The sequence below is a fragment of the Triturus cristatus genome, chromosome 2_1 (genome assembly GCF_964204655.1).
Source record: "Triturus cristatus chromosome 2_1, aTriCri1.1, whole genome shotgun sequence".
Taxonomy (NCBI): Eukaryota; Metazoa; Chordata; class Amphibia; order Caudata; family Salamandridae; genus Triturus; species Triturus cristatus.
In genome coordinates, this window is record NC_140581.1 from 1,104,562,557 (window position 1) to 1,104,590,219 (window position 27,663).

At 54.9% G+C, this 27,663-nt stretch overlaps 1 protein-coding gene across 4 annotated transcripts in view; it reads right to left on the reverse strand.

Annotated features, from left to right (window-relative positions):
• Positions 1 to 27,663, reverse strand: part of LOC146866435 (poly [ADP-ribose] polymerase tankyrase-1) — a 555,840-nt gene that overhangs the window by 482,416 nt on the left and 45,761 nt on the right. For all 4 annotated transcript variants that reach the window (XM_085636500.1, XM_085636501.1, XM_085636499.1 and 1 more), the window contains exon 3: positions 19,750 to 19,845. In XM_085636500.1, coding sequence (XP_085492626.1) covers positions 19,750 to 19,845 — 96 coding nt within the window. The remainder of the gene's footprint in view (positions 1 to 19,749; positions 19,846 to 27,663) is intronic.

Sequence of the window (27,663 nt, forward strand, 5' to 3'; positions counted from 1 at the left end):
GCTTCCTTCCCCCTCCCCCCCTCGCGCGACCCAGCTTCCTTCCCCCTCCCCCCCCTCGCGCGACCCAGCTTCCTTTCCCCCCCCCCCTCGCGCGACCCAGCTTCCTTTCCCCCCCCCCTCGCGCGACCCAGCTTCCTTTCCCCCCCCCCCGCGCGACCCAGCTTCCTTTCCCCCCCCCTCGCGCGACCCAGCTTCCTTTCCCCCCCCTCGCGCGACCCAGCTTCCTTTCCCCCCCTCGCGCGACCCAGCTTCCTTTCCCCCCCCTCGCGCGACCCAGCTTCCTTTCCCCCCCCCCCCCCTCGCGCGACCCAGCTTCCTTTCCCCCCCCCTCGCGCGACCCAGCTTCCTTTCCCCCCCCTCGCGCGACCCAGCTTCCTTTCCCCCCCCCCCCCCCCCTCGCGCGACCCAGCTTCCTTTCCCCCCCCCCCTCGCGCGACCCAGCTTCCTTTCCCCCCCCCCCTCGCGCGACCCAGCTTCCTTCCCCCCCCCCTCGCGCGACCCAGCTTCCTTCCCCCCCCCCTCGCGCGACCCAGCTTCCTTCCCCCCCCCTCGCGCGACCCAGCTTCCTTTCCCCCCCCCCTCGCGCGACCCAGCTTCCTTCCCCCCCCCCTCGCGCGACCCAGCTTCCTTCCCCCCCCCCTCGCGCGACCCAGCTTCCTTTCCCCCCCCTCGCGCGACCCAGCTTCCTTCCCCCCCCTCGCGCGACCCAGCTTCCTTTCCCCCCTCGCGCGACCCAGCTTCCTTCCCCCCCCCCTCGCGCGACCCAGCTTCCTTTCCCCCCCCCCTCGCGCGACCCAGCTTCCTTCCCCCCCTCGCGCGCGACCCAGCTTCCTTCCCCCCCCTCGCGCGCGACCCAGCTTCCTTCCCCCCCCCCCCCCCCCCTCGCGCGACCCAGCTTCCTTCCCCCCCCTCGCGCGACCCAGCTTCCTTCCCTTCCCCCCCTCGTGCGACCCAGCTTCCTTTCTCCCCCCCCCCCTCGTGCGACCCAGCTTCCTTTCCCCCCCCCCTCGTGCGACCCAGCTTCCTTTCCCCCCCCCCCTCGCGCGACCCAGCTTCCTTTCTCCCACCCCCCCCTCGCGCGACCCAGCTTCCTTTCTCCCACCCCCCCCTCGCGCGACCCAGCTTCCTTTCCCACCCCCCCCTCGCGCGACCCAGCTTCCTTTCTCCCCCCCCCTCGCGCGACCCAGCTTCCTTTCTCTCCCCCCCCTCGCGCGACCCAGCTTCCTTTCTCCCCCCCCCTCGCGCGACCCAGCTTCCTTTCTCCCCCCCCTCGCGCGACCCAGCTTCCTTTCTCCCCCCCCTCGCGCAACCCAGCTTCCTTTCTCCCCCCCCTCGCGCGACCCAGCTTCCTTTCTCCCCCCCCTCGCGCGACCCAGCTTCCTTTCTCCCCCCCCTCGCGCGACCCAGCTTCCTTTCTCCCCCCCCCGCGACCCAGCTTCCTTCCCCCCCCCTCGCGCGACCCAGCTTCCTTCCCCCCCCCCTCGCGCGACCCAGCTTCCCTTTCCCCCCCCCCTCGCGCGACCCAGCTTCCCTTTCCCCCCCCCCCTCGCGCGACCCAGCTTCCTTTCCCCCCCTCGCGCGACCCAGCTTCCTTTCCCCCCCCTCGCGCGACCCAGCTTCCTTTCCCCCCCCCTCGCGCGACCCAGCTTCCTTTCCCCCCCCTCGCGCGACCCAGCTTCCTTTCCCCCCCCTCGCGCGACCCAGCTTCCTTTCCCCCCCCCTCGCGCGACCCAGCTTCCTTTCCCCCCCCCCCCTCGCGCGCGACCCAGCTTCCTTTTTCCCCCCCTCGCGCGCGACCCAGCTTCCTTTCCCCCCCCCCCCTCGCGCGCGACCCAGCTTCCTTTCCTCCCCCCCTCGCGCGACCCAGCTTCCTTCCCCCCTCGCGCGACCCAGCTTCCTTTCTCCCCCCCCCCCTCGCACGACCCAGCTTCCTTCCCCCCCCTCGCGCGACCCAGCTTCCTTCCCCCCCCTCGCGCGACCCAGCTTCCTTCCCCCCCCCCCCTCGCGCGACCCAGCTTCCTTCCCCCCCCCCCCTCGCGCGACCCAGCTTCCTTCCCCCTCGCGCGACCCAGCTTCCTTTTCCCCCCCCCCCCTCGCGCGACCCAGCTTCCTTTCCCCCCCCCCCTCGCGCGACCCAGCTTCCTTCCCCCCCCACCCCTCGCGCGACCCAGCTTCCTTCCCCCCCCCCCCCACCCCTCGCGCGACCCAGCTTCCTTCCCCCCCCTCGCGCGACCCAGCTTCCTTCCCCCCCCCTCGCGCGACCCAGCTTCCTTCCCCCCCCTCGCGCGACCCAGCTTCCTTCCCCCCCCCTCGCGCGACCCAGCTTCCTTCCCCCCCCCTCGCGCGACCCAGCTTCCTTCCCCCCCTCGCGCGACCCAGCTTCCTTCCCCCCCCCCCCCCTCGCGCGACCCAGCTTCCTTTCCCCCCCCCCTCGCGCGACCCAGCTTCCTTCCCTTTTTCCCCCCCCCCCTGCGCGACCCAGCTTCCTTCCTCCCCCCCCCCCGCGCGACCCAGCTTCCTTCCCCCGCGCGACCCAGCTTCCTTCCCCCGCGCGACCCAGCTTCCTTCCCCCCCCCCCCCCCGCGCGACCCAGCTTCCTTCCCCCCGCGCGACCCAGCTTCCTTCCCCCCCGCGCGACCCAGCTTCCTTCCCCCCCGCGCGACCCAGCTTCCTTCCCCCCCGCACGCGACCCACACCCAGCTTCCTTCCCCCGCACGCGACCCACACCCAGCTTCCTTCCCCCCGCGCGACCCACACCCAGCTTCCTTCCCCCCGCGCGACCCACACCCAGCTTCCTTCCCCCCCCGCGCGACCCAGCTTCCTTCCCCCCCCGCGCGACCCAGCTTCCTTCCCCCCCCCACGCGACCCAGCTTCCTTCCCCCCCCACACCCAGCTTCCTTCCCCCGCGCGACCCACACCCAGCTTCCTTCCCCCCCCCCCCCGCGCGACCCACACCCAGCTTCCTCCCCCCCGCGCGACCCACACCCAGCTTCCTTCCCTCCCCCCCCCCCCCCCCGCGTGACCCACACCCAGCTTCCTTCCCCCCCCCCGCGCGACCCACACCCAGCTTCCTCCCCCCCCCCCCCCCCGCGCGCGACCCACACCCAGCTTCCTCCCCCCCGCGCGACCCACAACCAGCTTCCTCCCCCCGCGCGACCCACACCCAGCTTCCTTCCCCCCCGCGCGACCCACACCCAGCTTCCTTCCCCCCCGCGCGACCCACACCCAGCTTCCTTCCCCCCCCCGCGACCCACACCCAGCTTCCTTCCCCCCCCCGCGCACGACCCACACCCAGCTTCCTTCTCTCCCCCCCACCCGCGCGACCCACACCCAGCTTCCTTCTCTCCCCCCCCCGCGCGCGACCCACACCCAGCTTCCTTCTCTCCCCCCCCCGCACGCGACCCACACCCAGCTTCCTTCTCTCCCCCCCCCCCCGCGCGCGACCCACACCCAGCTTCCTTCTCTCCCCCCCCCGCGCGCGACCCACACCCAGCTTCCTTCTCTCTCTCTCTCCCCCTTCCCCCCCGCGCGCGACCCACACCCAGCTTCCTTCTCTCTCTCTCCCCCCTTCCCCCCGCGCGACCCACACCCAGCTTCCTTCTCTCTCTCTCCCCCCTTCCCCCCCGCGCGACCCACACCCAGCTTCCTTCTCTCCCCCCCCCCACACACACACACACACACACACACACACACACACACACACACACGCACACACACACGCACACGCACGCACGCACGCGACCCACACCCAGCTTCCTTCTCTCCCCCCCGACCCACACCCAGCTTCCTCCTCTCCCCCCCCACGCGCAACCCACACCCAGCTTCCTTCTCTCGCGACCCACACCCAGCTTCCTTCTCCCCCACGCGCGACCCACACCCAGCTTCTTTCCTTCTCTCCCCCCCCCACACGCGACCCACACCCAGCTTCTTTCCTTCTCTCCCCCCACACGCGACCCACACCCAGCTTCTTTCCGTATCTCCCCCCCCCACACGCGACCCACACCCAGCTTCTTTCCTTTCCCACGCAACCCACACCCAGCTTCCTTCCCCCTGCATGCACGCGACCCACTCAGCTTCTTTCATTCCCCCCCGCACGACTCAGCTTCCTCCCCCCGCAACCCACACCCAGCTTCCTTTCCCCCCGCACACACAACCCACACCCAGCTTCCTTCCCCCCCCCCCCCCCCCCCTCGCGCGCGACCCAGCTTCCTTCCCCCTCCCCCCCTCGCGCGACCCAGCTTCCTTTCCCCCCCTCGCGCGCGACCCAGCTTCCTTTCCCCCCCCCCTCGCGCGACCCAGCTTCCTTTCCCCCCCCCTCGCGCGACCCAGCTTCCTTTCCCCCCCCCCCCCCTCGCGCGACCCAGCTTCCTTTCCCCCCCCCCCCTCGCGCGACCCAGCTTCCTTTCCCCCCCCCCCCCCCCCCCTCGCGCGACCCAGCTTCCTTTCCCCCCCCCCCCCCCTCGCGCGACCCAGCTTCCTTTCCCCCCCCCCCCCCTCGCGCGACCCAGCTTCCTTTCCCCCCCCCCCCCCCTCGCGCGACTCAGCTTCCTTTCCCCCCCCCCCCTCGCGCGACCCAGCTTCCTTTCCCCCCCCCCCCCTCGCGCGACCCAGCTTCCTTCCCCCCCCCCCCCTCGCGCGACCCAGCTTCCTTTCCCCCCCCCCCCCTCGCGCGACCCAGCTTCCTTTCCCCCCCCCCTCGCGCGACCCAGCTTCCTTCCCCCCTCGCGCGCGACCCAGCTTCCTTCCCCCCCCTCGCGCGCGACCCAGCTTCCTTCCCCCCCCTCGCGCGCGACCCAGCTTCCTTCCCCCCCTCGCGCGCGACCCAGCTTCCTTCCCTTCCCCCCCTCGTGCGACCCCAGCTTCCTTTCCCCCCTCGCGCGACCCAGCTTCCTTTCTCCCCCCCCTCGCGCGACCCAGCTTCCTTTCTCCCCCCCCCCTCGCGCGACCCAGCTTCCTTTCCCACCCCCCCCTCGCGCGACCCAGCTTCCTTTCCCACCCCCCCCTCGCGCGACCCAGCTTCCTTTCTCCCCCCCCTCGCGCGACCCAGCTTCCTTTCTCCCCCCCCCTCGCGCGACCCAGCTTCCTTTCTCCCCCCCCTCGCGCGACCCAGCTTCCTTTCTCCCCCCCCTCGCGCGACCCAGCTTCCTTTCTCCCCCCCCCTCGCGCGACCCAGCTTCCTTTCTCCCCCCCCCCTCGCGCGACCCAGCTTCCTTCCCCCCCCCCCCTCGCGCGACCCAGCTTCCTTCCCCCCCCCCTCGCGCGACCCAGCTTCCTTTCCCCCCCCCTCGCGCGACCCAGCTTCCTTTCCCCCCCCCCCCCCCTCGCGCGACCCAGCTTCCTTTCCCCCCCCCCCCCCCCCCTCGCGCGACCCAGCTTCCTTTCCCCCCCCCCCTCGCGCGACCCAGCTTCCTTTCCCCCCCCCCCTCGCGCGACCCAGCTTCCTTTCCCCCCCCTCGCGCGACCCAGCTTCCTTCCCCCCCCCTCGCGCGACCCAGCTTCCCTTTCCCCCCCCCTCGCGCGACCCAGCTTCCTTCCCCCCCCTCGCGCGACCCAGCTTCCTTTCCCCCCCCCCTCGCGCGACCCAGCTTCCTTTCCCCCCCCCCTCGCGCGACCCAGCTTCCTTTTTCCCCCCCTCGCGCGCGCGACCCAGCTTCCTTTCCCCCCCCCCCTCGCGCGCGCGACCCAGCTTCCTTTTTCCCCCCCTCGCGCGCGCGACCCAGCTTCCTTTCCCCCCCCCCCTCGCGCGCGCGACCCAGCTTCCTTTCCTCCCCCCCCTCGCGCGACCCAGCTTCCTTCCCCCCCCCTCGCGCGACCCAGCTTCCTTTCTCCCCCCCCCCCCCTCGCGCGACCCAGCTTCCTTTCTCCCCCCTCGCGCGCGACCCAGCTTCCTTTCTCCCCCCCTCGCGCGCGACCCAGCTTCCTTCCCCCCCTCGCGCGACCCAGCTTCCTTCCCCCCCCCTCGCGCGACCCAGCTTCCTTCCCCCCCCCCTCGCGCGACCCAGCTTCCTTCCCCCCCCCCCCCTCGCGCGACCCAGCTTCCTTTCCCCCCCCCCCCCTCGCGCGACCCAGCTTCCTTCCCCCCCCCTCGCGCGACCCAGCTTCCTTTTCCCCCCCCCCTCGCGCGACCCAGCTTCCTTTCCCCCCCCCCCCCCTCGCGCGACCCAGCTTCCTTTCCCCCCCTCGCGCGACCCAGCTTCCTTTCCCCCCCCCCCCTCGCGCGCGACCCAGCTTCCTTCCCCCCCCCTCACGCGCGACCCAGCTTCCTTCCCCCCCCCCCTCGCGCGACCCAGCTTCCTTCCCCCCCCCCTCGCGCGACCCAGCTTCCTTCCCCCCCCCCTCGCGCGACCCAGCTTCCTTCCCCCCCCCCCCCCCTCGCGCGACCCAGCTTCCTTCCCCCCCCCCCCCTCACGCGACCCAGCTTCCTTTCCCCCCCCCCCCCTCACGCGACCCAGCTTCCTTCCCCCCCCCCCCCTCACGCGACCCAGCTTCCTTTCCCCCCCCCCTCGCGCGACCCAGCTTCCTTTCCCTTTCCCCCCCCCCCTCCCTCGCGCGACCCCAGCTTCCTTTCCCCCCCCTCCCTCGCGCGACCCCAGCTTCCTTTCCCCCCCCCTCCCTCGCGCGACCCAGCTTCCTTCCCTTTTTCCCCCCCCCTGCGCGACCCCAGCTTCCTTCCTTCCTCCCCCCCCCCCGCGCGACCCAGCTTCCTTCCCCCGCGCGACCCAGCTTCCTTCCCCCGCGCGACCCAGCTTCCTTCCCCCCCCCCCGCGTGACCCAGCTTCCTTCCCCCCGCGCGACCCAGCTTCCTTCCCCCCCGCGCGACCCAGCTTCCTTCCCCCCCGCGCGACCCAGCTTCCTTCCCCCCCGCGCGACCCAGCTTCCTTCCCCCCCGCACGCGACCCACACCCAGCTTCCTTCCCCCCCGCACGCGACCCACACCCAGCTTCCTTCCCCCCCCGCGCGACCCAGCTTCCTTCCCCCCCCGCGCGACCCAGCTTCCTTCCCCCCCACGCGACCCAGCTTCCTTCCCCCCCACGCGACCCAGCTTCCTTCCCCCCCCACACCCAGCTTCCTTCCCCCCCCCCCCCCCGCGCGACCCACACCCAGCTTCCTCCCCCCCCGCGCGACCCACACCCAGCTTCCTTCCCCCCCCGCGCGACCCACACCCAGCTTCCTTCCCCCCCCCCCCCCGCGTGACCCACACCCAGCTTCCTTCCCCCCCCGCGCGACCCACACCCAGCTTCCTCCCCCCCGCGCGACCCACACCCAGCTTCCTCCCCCCCGCGCGACCCACACCCAGCTTCCTCCCCCCCCGCGCGACCCACACCCAGCTTCCTCCCCCCCGCGCGACCCACACCCAGCTTCCTTCCCCCCCGCGCGACCCACACCCAGCTTCCTTCCCCCCCGCGCGACCCACACCCAGCTTCCTTCCCCCCCCCGCGACCCACACCCAGCTTCCTTCCCCCCCCCGCGCACGACCCACACCCAGCTTCCTTCTCTCCCCCCACCCGCGCGACCCACACCCAGCTTCCTTCTCTCCCCCCCCCGCGCGCGACCCACACCCAGCTTCCTTCTCTCCCCCCCCCGCGCGCGACCCACACCCAGCTTCCTTCTCTCCCCCCCCCCCGCGCGCGACCCACACCCAGCTTCCTTCTCTCCCCCCCCGCGCGCGACCCACACCCAGCTTCCTTCTCTCCCCCCCCGCGCGCGACCCACACCCAGCTTCCTTCTCTCTCTCTCTCCCCCCTTCCCCCCCGCGCGCGACCCACACCCAGCTTCCTTCTCTCTCTCTCCCCCCTTCCCCCCCGCGCGACCCACACCCAGCTTCCTTCTCTCTCTCTCCCCCCTTCCCCCCCGCGCGACCCACACCCAGCTTCCTTCTCTCCCCCCCCCCCCCCCCACACACACACACACACACACACACACACACACGCACACACACACACGCACGCGACCCACACCCAGCTTCCTTCTCTCCCCCCCGACCCACACCCAGCTTCCTCCTCTCCCCCCCCCACGCGCAACCCACACCCAGCTTCCTTCTCTCGCGACCCACACCCAGCTTCCTTCTCCCCCACGCGCGACCCACACCCAGCTTCTTTCCTTCTCTCCCCCCCCCCACACGCGACCCACACCCAGCTTCTTTCCTTCTCTCCCCCCACACGCGACCCACACCCAGCTTCTTTCCGTATCTCCCCCCCACACGCGACCCACACCCAGCTTCTTTCCTTTCCCACGCAACCCACACCCAGCTTCCTTCCCCCTGCATGCACGCGACCCACTCAGCTTCTTTCATTCCCCCCCGCACGACTCAGCTTCCTCCCCCCGCAACCCACACCCAGCTTCCTTTCCCCCCGCACACACAACCCACACCCAGCTTCCTTCCCCCCCCCCCCCCCCCCCCCACGCACGTCCCAGCTTCCCCCCCGTGCGCACGACCCAGCTTCCTTCCCCCCACATGCGCGACCCACACCCAGCGTCCTTCCCCACGCGTGCGCGACCCACACCCAGCTTCCTTCCCCACGCGTGCGCGACCCACACCCAGCTTCCTTCCCCACGCACACGCGACCCACACCCAGCTTCCTTCTGCCCCCCCGCACGTGCGACCCACACCCAGCTTCCTTCCCCGCCGCGCGCGCGACCCACACCCAGCTTTTCCTTCTCCCCCCACGCTGCTTCCCCCGACACACACACGCGCGCACTGCTTCCCCCGACACACACGCTGCTTCCCCCAACACGCGTACGCGCGCTGCTTTCCCCGACACGCGTACGCGCGCTGCTTCCCCCGACACACGTACGCGCGCTGCTTCCCCCGACACACGTACGCGCGCTGCTTCCCCCGACACACGTACGCGCGCTGCTTCCCCCCGACACGCGTACGCGCGCTGCTTCCCCCCGACACGCGTACGCGCGCTGCTTCCCCCCGACACGCGTACGCGCGCGCGTTACACACACACACACGCTAAGTAAATTGGGTATGCACACAATGCACTTGAGGCATCCATAAATCAAGTCTTTCACACAACCAGAAAAAAAAAAAAGCTAAAGAAAAAGGGTGTCCGTGTAAAGCGTCAACAACAGAAAATACTGCATGGGGCAGTTCTGACCTTAGACATCCCAGTCTTCGAAGAATGATATAAAACAAGAGGCTATGACCAAATTAAGGGGGAACACCTAGGGGGAAACGATCATAAAAGCGTGCTTTGTTTCTCCTTTTCCAGCACACAGTAAAGAGTGTTTTAAATGAGTTAGCTCTCCAAATTCATTAATAATTAAAGAAAGTGCGTTTAAGGAATTCTTTCAACCGTCTGTAGTGATGCATACCATATCAACATTTAAGTGCGATGTGGATAAAGCCATTGAAGGGTTAATATGGTCCTATCGGACAACACCCCATGGTGTTAATTAAAAACACCTTTTGAATTAATGCATGGAAGAAAAGCTGCACCATCATGTATCCTTTTTGGATGATTAAATTATTTTCGTTAAATGTTGAGGTGTGTGAGCAGTGAAACTGAGCTCTGCAAAAATCCAATCTAAAGAATACGAACGGTGGAGGAAAAAAAAAGTGTAAGCAAACTTAAAGTGGGTGACTGGGTGCATGTCAAAAACCCATAACTTTGTGAATATGTGAGTTACGAAAAAAATTCAGTTAAGTCAATGGATGGGAACTGGTGAAGCGCTTCTCATACAGCTTTAGATCCAAGCTTTCATGGTGATGGTGCCGTCTGTAAAAACTTGTGTGGAGAAAACCTTAGAAGGCGCATGGATGTCAAAATAAGAAGACATTCTTGTTATAGGTGTGCATCAAAGAAATTGCAGTATTTTGTTTGCAAGTAAGCCATGGTGTTTTTGAGTATGCTAAATTTTTCTTCCATTTTTTTTCCTATGTACATAGTTTTTTGTTTTTTTTTAACAAGGGGCAAGAAGTATTGTGTTAGTTTTGTAGATAGACTTAAGCTTTGAATTGTTTTTAAGGGTCTTTACTTTATGTGAAATATTGTTGCCATTACATTTAGATAGTAATGCCGTTGTTTATTCCTTAAATGTATAAATTGTATATTGTTGGAAAAAAGGGAGAAGTGTGGTGATGCATACCACAGAATGCAGCTATGTCTTGGAATGCCTCTATGTCACCAGGGCATTCCAGACATAGCAGTTGGTCTCTGGCCCCTGTTGACAAGGACACGATTCCTTGAGACGGAAAATAAATACTTTGAAATATCCCAGAGTGTAGAGTGCCTACTTCTTTACTGTAATTAAAAGTCCAATCACCAAATTTAAGAGACAGAAAAACAGACCTGTTGCAACACCCTCCTCGCCATAACCTACATTAAGAAAAGTAGAATTTCGTTAAGCAGGAGGAGTTGCATAAAACAAAATTCGTGCCAGGATCAACTTAATGAAAATATATAAGATTTCTCCTGTAGGGTGGGGGGGGAGGGGGGGGGGACAATTTGTTTTTGAAACCACTGCACTTAACAGCTCCAGAACCGTGTCTTCTTGTTGAAGAAACATATTAAATTGTCATCCCTAGCAAAGCCAAGTTAGAAGAATCGATGCAATGTTAATGTCCGTTAGGCAGACCACACTTGTGGTGCTTTGACTACGGTGGCCTGTGTGAGCTCTATAAATACTGTTAAATTAACCCACCAGGCAACACCAGACTGGAAAAAAAGTGGAGTTTTGCTAAGTCAACATGGTTTTTCCAACACGAAACCAGCTAAGCAGAAGAACCGTAAAGATACCCAGTTTTAACATACTCGCTTGAAGATTCCAAAAGAAGTTAACAGATACCAGGCATTGCGAAAGGTGTATAAACGCATTGATGGACACATGCACATAAACAAATTCATGTAAGAACACATGCAGTTTCACCAAAAAAGGATTATAAGATTTGTCCAATGCTGCACTTGGCAGCAAGATAAAAGAACAAGTTACTTACCTTCGGTAATGATTTATCTGTAAGAGACATAGGTTAGTTATAGATTCCCTACCTTAGAATTACCCACAGGCGTCAAACTGGAACCGGAGATTTTTTTTTTCCTTAGCAGTACTCACTGCACGTCAGCAGGTGGCATCAGTCGACTCCGTGTCCATCGTCTGCATCACCGGGATGACATCGCAGGGCCTACTTAGATGCAGGGCCTACTTAGATGCAGGGCCTGCGAGCTGACATCAGTTCTGACACGACTTTCCATGCCAGAAGCACAGAGCCATGAAAGACACTGACCACTGGTGCCCCACAACTAGGGCCCTGTAAGGGAGTCCCTATTCCTAGAAGTCAGTTCGCACAGCAGGGAGGATGGGTGGGGCGGTAAGGAATTTATAACTAACCTATGTCTCTTACAGATACATCGTTACCAAAGGTAAAGTTAATCTGAAAGATATTGTTAGTTACAGGTTCCTTATCTTAGAATAGATACCCCAGCAATACCAACTCCGGAGTGGGGTCGGCAAACCAAGTTCACACCAGAAAATCCTGGAGGGAAGAATGGGCAAAGTAGCGGTCCCCTCCCGACTTGGATGTCCAGGCAGTAATGTCTCCTGAACGTGTGCATAGATGCCCAAGTTGCCGCCTGGGAGATGTCAACGAGTGGGACTCCATGTGCCAATTCAGTAGCTACTGCGGTAGCCCTAGTGGAATGAGCATGCAGCCCCACTAGAGGCTCTTTTTTCACTAAAGCGTAAGAGATTGTAATACAAAGGACAACCCATCAGGAGATGGTGCACTTTTGGACAGCCTGACCTTTCTTGGTACCCACATAGCCAACAAAGAGTTGATCATCCACCCGGAAATCTTTGGTGCGGTCAAGGTATAAAGACAGCGCACGTTTAGGGTTCAGGCAGTGGAGTCTCCCCTCCTTGGAAGGATGCGAAGGCGGGAAAAGGGTGGGCAAAGTGATTGTTTGTCCTATGTGGAAAGGTGCAACCCTCCCTTTAGAAAGGAACAAGGGTCTTGTCCTAAGCACCACTTTGTTCAGATGCACAGAGAAGAAAGGGGGCTTAGAAGAAAGAGTCTGAAGCTCACTCATCGTGCGAGCACAGGTGATAGCAACAAGAAAGGCAGTTTTCAGGGAAAGGAGCCTCAGAGGACAGTTGTGAAGAGGCTCGAAGGGAGCACACATAAGGTAAGTTAAAATGAGATTCAAGTCCCACTGGAGCATTATGAAAGGGGATGGAGGAAAGAGATGAATAATGTCTTATATGAATCTGTGTACAATAGTGGACTTGAATAAAGAGGACTCATCTGGTAGCCGAAGGAAAGCAGAAATAGCTGCAAGAAAGCCTTTTATAGTGCCCAGAGCAGAGCACTGCTGGGCCAAAGAAAGGATTAACACAAGAGCCTCAGAAAGAGGGGCAGGGAGGGGATCCATAGCCTTTGCTGTGCACCATGACACAAACTTATTCCATTGACAGTCGCATATCATTTTCATGGAGGGACGCCTGGCTACCAAGATTACGTTACATACTTTGGGCGAAATGTCGAAAGCTGTCAACTGTTGCCGCTCAATCTCCACGCAAGGAGGTGGAGGCTGGACTGGTCAGGGTGGAGGACCATCCCCTGCTGCTGCAACAGAAGATTCTCCTGAAGGAGCAGGCTGATCAGCAGACCGATGGACATGCTCATGCGCTGGGGGAACCTGACTCTTCGTGCCCAGTCCAGAGCCAGAAGAATGACTTGTGCCCAGTCGCGCTTGACCTTCCTCAGCACTCTGGACAGAAGTGAGAAAGGCGTAAAGGAGGCCGCAACTCCACTCATGACGAAAGGCGTCGGTTGAGTTAGTTCGTCCTGGCGTTCAGGGGACCTGCCAGGTGTTGAACTACCAGTGTCATGCAATGATTTTCCAGCCATGTCCAAAGGTGAAGAGCCTCTCGACATAGGGTCCACGGCCCGACCCCGCCTAGATTGTTGCAGGACCACATGGAAGTGTTGTTGTCTGTGAACACCTGCACAACCTTCCCCTTGAGGGAGGGAAGTTATGCCGTGAGTGCCAGGCAGGGTCGCCCAAAGCTCCAACAGGTTGATATGGACCCCGGACTACACCAGAGACCAGACTACTCTGATCTCCACCTCTCCCAGATGGCCACCCCATCCCCAAGAGTGATACATCAGTCACCACCGTGAGTTCTGGTTGGGGAAGGGAGAGGGATCTGCCTATGACCCAATCCTGGTCCGTTAACCACCACTGCAGTATACTTCCCTCCGAGATCTGGACGTAGTCAGAAAGATTCCCCCAATGCTGCACCCACTGGAACTTCGGGTCCCACTACAGAGCCCACATATGCCACCTGGCAAGTTCCACCAACAGGATGCAGGTGGTCATGAGGCCCAGCAGCCTCACAGTAATTCTCACCAAAATCCAGGATAGAGACTTAAACATCAGTATCATAGCCTGAATATCCCAGACTTGCTGCTCAGGAGGATAGGCCTGAAACTGCACTGTGATGAAAGAGCGTCTGAGAGGGAGTCAGGTGTGAGTTCGACACTTTTATAGTGAACCCCAGCAAGTGCAGGAGCTACGCCATTGTCTGGAGGTGGGAGACGACAGCCTGGGGAGAACCCACCTTCAACAGCCAGTCGTCGAGATATGGGAAGACTGGAACCCCTGATCTGTGCAGATGAGCTACGACTACCGCCATCACTTTAGTGAACACCCAAGGGGCACTAGTATGGCCGAAGGGGAGCATGGTGAACTGAAAATGCCCATGGCCTACTGTGAACTGCATGTAGCGTCTGTGGGCTGGCAGAACTTGAATATGGAACTAGGCGTCCTGCAAGTCCAACACCACCATCCAGTCTCCGGGGTCAAGGGCAGACAGGACCTGAGTCAACATAAGCATTTTGAACTTCTTGCGGAGGAAGCGGTTGAGGGCCCTGCGGTCTAGAATAGGACGCAGGCCTTTGTCCTTCTTAGGCACCAGAAAGTAGCAGGAACAATAACCACAACCTACTTTTGGCACAAGAGCCCTTTCGATAGCTCCCTTGGCCAAGAGAGGCAAGACTTACTAGAGGAGAAGTGCCAAATGATCCTCCGACATGCGATCGAAAGACTGTGGCATGGAGGGAGTAGCCCCTTCAGGATATTGGCAAAATCCACCTGTCCGACATGATGTATTGCCAGTGGGGGAGGTGAGGGCAAATCCTGCCACCCACTGGCCATTGATGGCCCTGAAGGGTCAGACTAGGAGGGTTTAGAGGCTGCTGCAGGGTGGAAAGAGGGTGGACTGACAGACTCATGAGGTCGCTAGGTCCCACGTTCGCAGCCCCACATATGGGCAGCTTGCATGGACCAGTGGCTGGGCTGGACACAGTGGGGTGTCCCTTCCGTAGCCACGAAGGGAGCAAAAAGCAGACTGGGGGGGACAGGAAGCTAGGCCGAATGATCTGGCCGTAGCCCTACAATCCTGTTGAGTGAGGAAAACTGGGTCGCCTGAAGACGGGCAATGGGGGCGGGCAATTGTCCTTTCCACAGGAGCCCCTGTGCTGGGCTTGGACTAGGTGCCCAGAAGGACATCAGTGAGGGCTTTGAGGACCGGTAAAAGGGGTTCAGAGGAGGTTGCCGCCGGTTGAAGCGCCTCTGGGAGGAGGTTAGTCCTGACTGCCACTGAAGGGAGCTCCAGACCCAAGGCCTCAGCTGCCCTTCGCACCACAGCATAAAACGCTCGATCCTCCGTAGCCACGGTAGGTGGAGAAAGCATGTCATGGTCTGGGGGAGTGTCCGGGCCACTGGCGTCACCCATGTCCTCTCTCCAGTCCGGCTCTTCAAGCACCGGGGGAAGGTCGACCGGCGTCAATCCAGATACAGGCCCAGGGGCCCTCCTGCATCAGGGTCGGAGCGGCCGGTATCGAAGGCCCAGGACCCCCGAACGGCTCCACGGGGCAGGAAGGCAAACCGGTAGAGTTGGGCTGCCCAAAGATACTGTGGAGGGCTTCGTAAAATGCACGAAGTTGGGCAGGGGACACCCCGACAAGGAGGGAGGCGCAGAGTCGTCCCTGAAGGAGGCACTGAAGATGATGCCTTAGAGCGACGACACTCTGGATCCCGCATCGCGTCAGCCAACCAACAGGGAGAAGGCAAAGAGCGCCAGTGCTTCTTCGCCATCTTCTTGTGCTTAGACTTACCCGAGGGTTTTTAAGACTTGGACATGGTGTGAAGGCTCCGCGAGCGGTCTCGAGACCTTCCCCTCGAGCGAGACAGGGAGCGACACGGAGCTGACTGCCGGGCCTCCAAGAGCTTTCAGGATCGCTCCCACAAAGACTTTGGATTCATGGCCCAGCAGTCAGAGCACGACTTCGGGTCGTTGTCACGCTCCAGACACCAAAGGCACACAAGGTGTTGGTCCGTCAAAGACATCAGTTTGTGACCGGCCTCTCAGGGTTTGAAGCCGGTCTGACGAGGAGACTATCCTCGAGGACTCGAACAGAAGTGGACAAAAATACAAAAAAGGCTTAGTCAAAAAGTGACTAAAGGGATAGCTCTCTCTGGATCTGCACTAGGCTGGCGTGGAAAGAACTGACATCGGCGTGCAGGGGCAGCATCTAAGTAGGCAGCGCGATGTCACCCACAACGCCGATGACAGATGCGGGGGTCGACCAACGTGCAGGGGTACAGCTAAGAAAAAAAAAAGATTATCTGGATCCAGTCTGACACCTGGGAGAATTCGAAGGTAAGGAATCTATAACTGTCTCTTTCAGATACATGTGATGGTCACAAATACATTTGAATTAATAGATATTAGATGGGTCAACAGTTTATTTTTAGGGGTATGATTTTAATACACCGCATAACAATGAAGCACTAAATTATGACAAAAAGCACGGAGGCTTATTTGCAAAATGTTTATGTAATTCTTGCAACATAAAACACCTACCTCCAGACTGCTCAGGGTTCCTTGGTCTGTAACCAACGAGCCATAAAAAAAGTCTTTAAGCTGCACCTCAGTGAGACTTACGGCAGGCACGAGGGGGGGGGGGGGGGATTTTTGGTGGCCACTGTAGGAGATCACCTGGCAGATATACCACTACCAGCGATTCGATCCCACTGATGCTGCACAGTTGAATTTCCCCATTGCCCAAGAGGATGGGGTTCCCGCTGAATCTTACCACAGTTATGCAAAATAAGTAGGCAATAAATTATTAGAGGTGTATCAGGAGGGAACCCTAATAATAATGCTACAAAAACTAGGAAAAGACCCCTTAGTGGCATCCTCCTAACGCCTAAATGTTACTGAACGTTGAGGTTAAAATTATTAGTACAATTGTTGTGGCATGTCTGCTACCTCATCTCTCTACTCTGGTCCACCGTGATCAATAGAGTTTAATTCGTTAACGGAGCACCCTCCATCACCGGAGGTGCCTTTCCCTCATATTCCATGCCCTTCAAGTGTGACAGACCCCTAGTGCCTTAGCCCTTTTAGACACTGAACAGGTGTTCAGCTTCCTACATTGGTTCTATTTGTGACGGGTACTTAAAAAAATGGGCATGGGCCCTAACTTTATTAGTTGGACCAACAACTATATCCATCCCTTCGAGCCAGGGTGAGATCGGTGAGGGAAGTATCCGATTCCTTTACATTGCACAGGGGAATGTGACAGGAGTGCCCATTGTCGCCCCATCTCTTAGCGCTTGCAAGGAGCCCAAGGTGAAGAAACTCCACACAGTTCTGCATCCTTGGGGGATCACAGCGGGAAGGAACACCCATTTGGTTTCCTTCTACACTGAAGATGCCCTGATCTATTTGACTCAACCTGAAAACTCGATCCCAATACTCCTTGTGACAACGCGTGACTTGAGCGAGCTATCTGGCCCCAGAGTCAACCCCACAAAATGTACCCTGTTCCCACTGTGCAACTTGGTAAATATATTACTGGGAGCACTTACTGCAACAGGATTTCCCTGGGCCTCTGACGGAGTAAAATACTTTGGGATCAGGTTGGTCCACGCCTCACAATCCTTCCTAGATTTAAACCTTGAGAGAGTAATAGAGGGTCTAAGACCCTCTGTTCACTTCTGGAAAGAACTCCCCCTTTCCTTGATGAGCAGAGTTGTAACCACTAAAATAATCATACTTCCCAGATGCCTATATGTCCTCCAGGGGACCCTTTATCCAATTCACCATAGCTATTTCAAAACCTTTGACACCCTGTTGGTGGAATTGCTTTGGGCCAACAAATGGAAGTGTGTGGGTCTTCCCACTGTTTAGCGTACTTGGGGAGAGGGCTCATATGGAGACAACCCTCTTCCTGTTATTTTGATGAGGTGTTTGAGAGTTCCATCGTATGCGTTGTTTCCGGTGCACATGGTCTGTGAGGCCTGGGAGGGAGCAGTCGTGAGGATACTGAACAGAGCACCATACGCCCTAGATATGTCAATATGGTCCTTCCAACCCTTTTTAAAGATAGCGGTCTCCAAGTTTGTCCAATAATGGAAAGATGGCAGTTGTAACACTCTAGGACACCTTCATCCCGCCGGACAATTTATCACTCAGGATAATTTAACATCCTCTACCTTAGGTAGCGGCCAGTTACTGCAATACGCAAAGATCCCCGTGACTGCTCAGGACCTCTGGCTGTCGTTTCCAGATGCACCTGTTCCTTCGATACCCTAGTGACTATTAAACATGGCAGGAGGGCGGAGATCGATATCTAACATTTACAAGGCCCTCAGAGCATAAGTCCCCAATCCGGTGCTTCACGTTCAAGTCAAATGGGAGGAAGCACTGGAGGACCCTATGTCCACGAAAGACTGGGACACCGTTCATGAAGGTGTGAAATTGGTCAGCTCCAAATCTAGATTCAAATTGATACAATATAATTATGTTCATCAAACCTATATCTGCCCTAAAACCCTACATGCCATCTACACCACATGCAGTGACTAATGCCCACAATGTGGGAAATACTATACATATGGTCTGGTCCTGCTCCTCCCTGAATCCCTACAGAAAAGCAATAGTGAAGGACATCAACAAAGCCACCGGGTGGAGCATTCCTTTTAAAATGAAAACAGTTTTATGGGTCTTGATTCCTTCTCCCATCAAGAAGAAACTCAGCAGTAAATGTATCCTGCTCTGTCTACTACTTGCTAAGCACTGGATTGCTAGCCAGTGGATCCTCCAAAATATGCAGACTGACTTAGAGAAGTTAAGGAATGTGTGATGGCTGAAGAGATCCGTATGAAGCATGTTTGCAGAGACGACGAGCTAATGGACGACCTACAGGCATGGGCAGCCATGCTCTCAGAACTTAAAGAAACCACAGGGGACAACCCTGCAGAAAGCAGTCCTGAACACAGTGATGACGAGTGAGGGCATGGGGGCCCAAAGACTGAACACCCTCTTACTCCTTTTCATTTTCTCATTCCTCCTTTCTCTTCTTTCTTCATGAACCTACTCACGATACACCCACAGTTGACTCGTTATCTATGAAGTGACTCAGCACAAGAACAGTGGAAGTGGAGGGGGGTTGTGTTATGATTTGACTGTTTAATTGATCTTAATGCTACCACACTGAAATGTTTTGCACCCTGATAATGGATGTATTATTGTCTTATCTCCTAATAAATCTAAATAAAGATTATATTACAAATAACAAATATTTTTAACACATTTTTACTAGGCGGTTTAATAATTCATTGCGGTTTGTTTTAGGTTTTTTTTTTACTACAAGGAGTCAAGCTTCAATTCAACTACAGACGAAGGGTCAAATGCATTTATAAAAAATAAAATAAAAATACGGTTACACAAAATAAACTGACTAGCAAAATGAGCTATCTTGGACATTTAAAAAGATTCGTACTACCTCCTATGTTGTGTTGCCAACTAACATTTTCACAAGAGAAAAAAATGACAAGAAATTAAACTGTAAATGCATAGAAAAACACACATTTCTACCTACTGTATTATTTTTCGTCAAACTGCTCCTATCATTCTGATGTTATATAATTTTATAGTAGGTTACCAAGTCTCAAAACAAGTTATTTGCAGCCGCGCTTAATCTGGCCACGAACAGCGAAAAACAATGCATTAAATTCGGGAATCAAAATCAGTCCTGTAGGCAAACGGCCACCTCAAGCTACCCACTAAAACTGAATTGTTAAAGGCAAAACTGGCATTCAAAATTGAGTTATGCTCCACATACTAGAACAAGCTAATGTGACTGCTGTTTATGCAAGCAAACTAGCATTTTTTTTAAAAAGCAATGAAGCTTCGGAGTCAAAAATACTTGCATCAAGGCCGATTTTGTGCACAACAGACAAACACGGAATACTAATACTTAGTGAGAAGGTTTGGATTCTGCCTGCACTGCGATACAAACTGGGAGGCCAGGGAAATGGCAGAACGTCACATCAGCGGAGGATCTGGGTTAATAAGGCAGCAGGTTGGCTTGCCCATCAAAACTTCCAATGCGTCCTTGGTCGCTCGAGTGTGAAGGTCTTAGAAAAAAAACGAGCAAAGGCTGAGAGACGCTGGGACTCAACATCGGTAAACTGCTCCATGAAAATACAGTAAAAAGAAATAAATGTGCGACTGCTGTCGGTTTCCGAAAAAAAGGGACAAACAAGCCATGGATGTGTGACAGTCGGAAAATAAACGGCATGGTCACATGAGCACAATAAGCTGCGTCCTAGGGGTAGTAAATAAATGCCCTGCTCTGCTTTTCAAGGATAGGCGAACTGACAAGCGGGGTGAAGGGGAGGCTGTCGGCATCTCAGAAAAACATTCGGTACATCAGTTTAGATTTCTTACCTGTGAGGACTGCTTTGGCGGAAGAGTCGGCCAGATCCAGGGCGGATTTGCCATCGGTGTTTCGGATGTTTGGGTCCGCTCCGTGCTGCAGAAGCACTGCACAAGGGAAACAGAAGCAAGATCGTGTGTCAGGCGCACAGAGAGCATTTACCGGCAAGGCTTTCGACGGCATGATGTACGAAGCAGTATGCATGGCACAGGGCTCTTTTTCCAAGTGCACTGCAGCAAAGATCGCCTACTGTGGAGGAGGCAGGTTGGCAACTTAAAGTACAGTATACCACATGACTTAGCATCACAAACAAAACCTCTATATGGGTACAATTCTGCCAGCCCCGGCCCTCCCCCTTTCCTAGGGAGCAGTAAAGCAGCAGAAGCAGCAGGCACACGCTGCCTTGTGCTGAGGAATATGCTAACGCCAAGGCGGCTGGGCTTCAGTGCCACTGTTACAGCTTGTTGCTGCTCCGGCTGTCTCTGCTCATAAAACTGCGTATTAAAATCATATCTCTGCCATGAGAGCCTGGAGCGTGCCTCCGTCTTTTCACGGACTCGCCGCCCGCCTGCACATGAGGCCATGCCAAAGCTCCCGGGCCAGCCTCCATGAATAAACAGGGCAGCAGGAGCAAGTGTGGTACAGTCCAGCACAGAAGGGGAGCCAATTAGATCTCGCCAAACTGTGCAAGAAGGGATTGCAGGTCAAATCAATTGAAACAAATAATTTTGGCGCATACAAACCTAAAATCAAAATGAAGGCTCGCAACACAAGCGGGTTTTAAAATATTCGCCATAAAAAAAAGCTGTATAAAACGGCATATTCTGCATGCGTTATGCTTAAGAGGACGATTCTTCCCATTTCAATATTCCACTTGTGGCACAGTAATAAAGTAATGTCCGCACTTGCAGTCCATGCAACTTTCTGAACAAAGCTAGCAGAGAAAGGCTGCTGGGGCTTCCAGTCACCTCACCAGCTGCTTTGATACTAAGTACATTGGCAATTAAGTAACACAAAATGAGGGCCCCCTCCTGCAACGTGCGATGTGCCCTGAGATTCCCATATCTTCTAGTATGGGCCTGGACGGTGGTCACATGAAGGATGAGAGCCACAGTGCGCCGTGCTGGCCGAAGAGGTCGGCGGTAAGGCCCCAAAACATTAGCACCACTAGCATTCAGCCCAATCGGATTATTGATCGTGTGAAAAAATAAGCTTTCCTGAAACCTGTCTCCTAACTGTCTGTGTTGTGCCAATGATACAGCGTACTCCGAGTCCGCATATGCAGCACCCCTCGATCCCAGGACAGACCTTGCAGCTTTTTAAGTCGCACCTACCAGACAGCGCAAGCTGGTTGGATAACATCTACAGTGGGTTCACTGAGAATGTACAGTGGGTTTACACATGACCCATTGCTCACAATTAACTAGATTTATGGTCACTCTTATTAGCTTGGTTCTTATTTGATGGCTTTCCTTGTCCATCTTGTCCCATCTTGTGTGTTTTGTCTATCCCAGGACATCCACCATTTTTACCATCCTTTGGCCTGGCTGACTTATAATCTTTTACAAGGATACTGCTCTCACTTTCACACAAGTACTTTTTTCGTTTTGTATAAGCTCTCCAGAAGAGTGGATGTTTTCCGCCTCTCCCTCATGTGTGATCCCATTGCCTCACAAAACATGCCCAGAACCAGTTTTGTTTTTATATTATTATTTTTTCCCCATCATCCCCTTCGAGATGACCACGAATCAAGTTGTTGCCAGGACCTCCACCTTCTGTGTCATGTTTTTTTAATGTAAACATCGCTCGGAGATCGGTTAAAGATTATATTAATTTATTGTAATTGAAACAGCATTTATATAGCGCTTACTACCCCTGATGAGGCATTGAAGCAATTTATGTCCGGCAGCTCTCTGCTCCGGAACCCAAGGTTAGAGGTTATGTTATGTTAGCTCAACTTGTAAAGCGCAACAGCTGCCTCAGCAAAAAGGCGTCCCGGCGCTGACTGCAGCGAGACTGAAAACTAGAGCCTAAATATTGTTGGCTACTGAGATTAGTTTTGTGTGTTTAAGATACCCATTCCATACATTCATTCCAGTTTCTTAGTGGTGGATTAAATGAACAAGAGTAAGATGTGATCTCATACAGATGGTTTGTGTGATTAATAGGTGAGCTGGATGAGATTCCATATTGTTAGGTTGCAGTGGTAGGAGTTTCATCGGACGAGAGGTTGTGATGTAAACGAGTTGTGGGTAGTTGTCAGAAATACAATAACACATTAAGGCTAGCAGGTTGTGTTCAGTGAGAGGAGACACACAGAGATGGAAGGAAAGAAAAGAAATGGAAAAAAAGGAGAGACGAACAATGTAAGAAAAATATGAGTAACAGACGCAAACATTGAAAATGCTGGAGTGAGGTCTCCTGATTTTCACCCTCCAGTTTCACTCACAGTATTAATTACTAAAGCAAATAGGGACAATATGGAGGGTGAAGACAGCTTCCCCAGATAGCAGAAGTGTATTGCCTGCTTTCCTGTAGCTGGAGGATGGAGTTCCAGATACAGAGTGAACAGGATGGTGACTGAGCTCCCTTTGGAAATTTAATAAAGACTTTGATAGGAAGCAGGCCGGCTGATCAGACTTCATGAAGCACTGCTCATGGTATGTTCATTCGTAAAACCTTATACTGGTAGTACATCGTTTTCAGTAGAGACTAAGCACAGCTACATGCTTCCCCAATACAACTTAGCCCCTCCCTCAGAACCTCACACATGAAGCCAAGTTCTTCCCACACGAGACACTATACATTCTGTCTTTCAAACTATACACAATAAACCGGGTAGGCAGTTACTCGACTGCCAAGGAGAGAGTTTCAGGTTAATTGACCGTACTAGAAATACTATACAAAAACTACAGAGCTATACGAATTAACAATTTTGCTATTAGTACTGTGACTTCCGCTCATGGAACTCCTGGATTACTCCCGATTCCAGGAACTCCTGACTTGCCCCTGGAATTCAGGAGTAAGCTAGATGCAACACAAGTGCAAACCACAAACAACTTTATGAATTAGGCCCCATCTATTTGGAGATCTTTACTTCAACTCTAGATACTTGCTCAGAGTGAACATTTTGTGACAGTTTGCCTGCATAGCTCTCCTGGTAAGTGTTCTGATTTACAACAGATTAAAGTTAATTTTAAAGGAAAAATTCCTCAAGTATTAGGATTTGTATGCATAATATGTTTGGAATCTACCAGCTGCAACTTGACTATTATGTCACTAAAGCCATATCAGCTAATTTACCACCATTTCTTGTCGAATTGGAAGAAAATGTATATATAAATGCCGCTCGTGTCATTTTGTAGGTGCGTACTTAGTGGATAATTAAGCCGGAGGTCGCAGGTGCGGCTCCTAGGCATTAATTTCTGGGTACCAGTACTAGAGGTTCTTCACCTTTTGAATTCTGTGCTCCCCCCACTTAATTACTATTGGAACACAGGGACCACCATTTAATCACCTTAGTATTTTTGATCATCTGAACCGCAAATACATAAATAAATACAGAAACATTCAAACAAATGATGAAATATTTGATCTAATTCACAAACAAATATATATAAAAAATGATTTTAATGGAAAGGCTGGATGGAGATTTTCTTAATTCTATTAAGGCCCCCCCCATCATCCATACTATATCTTCTTTGATGCACTTTCACTGGTGCCACATATCAATCTTAGGATATCAACTTAATTTTTAGCCTACAATTTTACTCCTTCATTTATATACACTTTGTTAATTTGACCATAGGTTGAGAACCACTGATCTAAAGAAAGAGAGAAAAGTACAAAAGGGAGAATGAAGCTGGGAAAGAATGAGTGAAACGGAGACCAAGAGAAAGCGGAGATGAAAAAGACCATGAAAAATTAGATAAAGGGGCATATAGTGTCAAGTGGTGGATTAAAGAGGCACGAGGTGGAACCACGACTATGCAGCCTTGGTATTTTGCACCATGACCATCGATAGCACCAGCCGCAGGTTTCTGAGCAAAAGTTTGGGCTCCTGCCCGTAGTGTTTTACAGACTAAGTAAGTAAGTACCGAACTTGCATGCATAATGTGCGAGCATGTCTCATCAAGCATGCTCACGCCTATAAAATTGCATGGCATTGCACCTTCCAATTAGCATTTTTTTTTCCTGTAGGCTATGCTACACAGCATCTTGTTGATGCTGTTAAACATCCCCAAAAGGCATGGGCAAAGCCATTAGGTTCCAAAGGCTAGACATGCTGGCTTTTCCAATGCTTGTTGTGTCTGTGAATGAGATAGAGGATCCCAAAACATGCAGGCCCATCACATCCGCTGTCAATCTGAGAATACAAAAATAATTCTGCCTATCTGTATTGTATCTCCTAATGACAACATTCTCATACATCACATGTCTGGTACAGAACGTCGGGGATCTCCACTGACGGGTTAACATTTCTCTAAAACAAGCAAGTTCCACACCTTTGGTTACACTCTATCTGGTGCATACGCTAACCCCAGATTCTTCAGATGCACAATATCCAAAAGATTTTTCAGCATGCCGGTAGGTTGAGTCAACCCTATTCGATCTGAAAGTGATGCTGGAACCGAATATAAGCTCCACCCACATGTGCTGACATCAGAGTTGCTTTCTTGCCACTCTCGACGACCTCAGACACATGGCTCAAAAACCAGTAATTTGTGCAGGACTCCAGTACAGGACCATTTTAGATGGAAAAGAGTCTACTCCAACAAATGGGGATGCGTGAGGGTGGTGCGGAAACTGTGATTTGGAGTATTCGCCAGAAAACATTTCCGAAGGCATGTAACTTTGTTACGCTGATGGATATTTCAAACTGCAGAATCCGCACCTTGAGAATAGGTACCAAAGCAGCACCTCTCACGATTAGAGGGTCTGTGAAAGGACTCTGAACAAAAAGTACTGCAGCACCAATTTGTACAGAAAGATGGTAGCGTGGCTGGTCTGACGAAGCTTAAAGCTCACTCATGTGACAAGCTAAAGTTATTGCAATGAGAAAGACAGTCTTCTGGATTAGGAAACAGAGGACAGCTATGAAACAACACAAAAGGGGTGCACATTAGAATAGTAAGAACTAAGTTAAGGTCCCACTGTGGAGTCATGAAGTATTTAGGAGGAAATATGTTGAGTAAACAGTTTAAAAAATGATTTGAACAAAGGCAGTTGGTCAGGTAAATGCAAACATGCAAAAGGGCAGACAGATAACTTAACGGTGCCCGCTGTAAGTCCTTGTTGGGTCAAAGATGAAAAAAACAAGACATTCAAAAGTTTGGCTGGTAAATGATCCACATTATGGGTGCCACACCAACCACAAACATGTCCCAGCATCCAACGTAAATAGACTTTGCAGCAGAACTCTTGCCAGCAAAAAGATATCCACTACTTCGGAGGAAGATCACAACCATTCCACTGACGCTGCTCAAACGCCACCCGTGTGGGTGTAAATTGCGCAGGCCCGGCAGTCATAGGGAGATTGAGTTTCGTCAGTGGTGGAAGAATACCTATGCCACCTCAGAGTTTAACTGCCATTCATGGTCCACTAGGTGTAACCGGCTGAGTTAGTCTGCACTCACATATAAAACAAAATCACGTAAAGTGTACAATTGGCGTAAAGTCGATGATATTTTCAGACAGTTTCAGCGCTGTAGGGCCTCCTGGCCCCAGATTCCATCCCACTCTGCTTACTGCAATACAAAGTTGCGGTGGTGTTGTACATGAGAACCAGAGTCAGCCTCCCCTTGGACTGCAAGAAGGTTTCCATCGCCAAACAAATGGCCCACAACTCCAACAATGTAGAGATAAGACAATGTGATGTAGAGAGAAGTCTCCGCAGGAGACTAGAGACATCTATGTTCCACCTCTGCCTGATGACCTCCCGAACCCATTGGTGATGCATCGGTCACAAACGTCGGCCCCATGCAAGGTTATAAGGGTCTGCCGCCGGTTCAATTGCATTTAGCAGCCACCATACAGATCTTTTACAGTCTCCTCCAAAACCTGGATGGAATCAGATGGGTTCACTTGGTGCCGGGCCCAATGAGACTTCAAATCCCACTACAGAGCCTCATATGCCACGTGGCATGGACAGCTGGCAGGATGCCGGAGGCTAGCAGCCCAAGACGCCTTAGAGCCAACCTCACTGAGACCTAGAACAGAGGCTGAAATATCGGGATCATAGCCCAAATGCCATGGACTCTCAAAACTGGAAAGAAGGCGCAGTAATGCACTGATCCTGGATGGCTCAGATGAAAATGAGCCTCTGTGAGAAGGAGTCGGGTGTAACTGCGTCACGTGGATAGTGAATCCAAACTATGTTTTGACGTTTGTCGGCATCTGGAGGTGCTCCACGATTGACTGTGGTGAACCCAACTTCAGCAGCTAGTCGAAGTGCTGGAAGTCTGGTACACCCAACCTCCGAAGGCATGTCGCAAAGCTTTCATCACCACTGGCAGTTTTGGGTGGGGAAGGAACAGAGTGTGAAGCTGGTCCAATGGTGGTCAAGCAGCCTCCATTGCAAATATTAGTCTCTTCTGAAACCTGGATGGAATGAGTCAGGTTCCATTGGTGCTGGGCAAGCTGAAACTTCAGATTTCACTGCACAGCCCTCATATGCCACCTGGCATAGTCAATGAGCAGGAGGCCGGAAGCCAACAGGTCAAGTAGCCTTAGAACCTGAGCTTACCTGGTACTGAGACCAAGGACAAAGGCTGAAACATCGGGATCATAGTTCAAAGGTTTCGGGCTCATTTTGAAAGAGGGAACGTCCAGAACTGCACGGTTTCCAAAAAGACTTCAATGAAAGGGAGTCTCTGCAAAGGCATGCAGTGCAACTTTGTCAAGTTGATCGTGAACCCCAACAATGTCAGGAGGTTTTCAGTCATCTGGATGGATGATGGTCTATTAGTTACTGAGGCAAGCCTGCTTTCAACAGCCAGTCGTCAAGGGAGTGGAAGACTGGTACACTTAATCGCTGCCGGTATGTTGTAAGCACCGCCATCATCTTTGTGAACGCCATAAGGGCACTGGTGAGAGCAGAAGGGAGCATGTCAAACTGAAAAAAAGGGCGGAGCCAAACCATAAGAAGCAACTGGGGGCCTGCAAGCTGGTAACATGAAAATAGGCGTCCTGCAGGTTCAGCGCTACCATCCAGTTCCCTGGATCCAGGACAGAAAGAACTTGGGCCAATGTGAGCATCTAGGAGTAGTCTTGCCCCAGGAAGAAATTGTGAGGTCAAGGATCAAAATACGACAAAGGATAACATCAAAGTAAGATTTCCAAGGCTGGCACTCTCTCTATGGCTCCTTTTATCAAAATAACTGGAACTTCCAGCAGCAAGATGGACAACTGGTCCTCCAAAAGGCACTCTGATGTAGATGGAAGATGCAGCAAATCAGAAAGGACATGGCATAGCCCCACTGACTACCTGCAGGTCCCATTTGTCAGGCGTTTTGGCCTGCCACCTGTGGAGAAAATGACAACTTCTGCCTTCCACATGCATACTAAGGAAGCATGGAAGCTGCTGCCGGAGGAACTGGGAGGTTAGCGGTCCCTTCAGTCCTAGATAGTTGCTGTATACCCCAATGCAACAACACAAAATAAAATGGACGGAGTGTTGAAACTTTTCAAACACTCACCCTGCTCCACAAGGGGACAGTCCAGCCCGAGCTGCCAAGCCAGATCCTCCCTGGACGAGAAACAAGCATTCTGTGATCGGTTTCAGGGTATCAACTCTCACCAGCCGGGCTGTCTTGAATCCAGTGGCACAACCTGAAAGGTTTGGGGTGGCAGTTATGGTGGTTGGTCTTGGAATTGCTTATAAGTGAAAACCCTGGCCATGCTTCAAAAGGGGCAAAGTAGTTGGG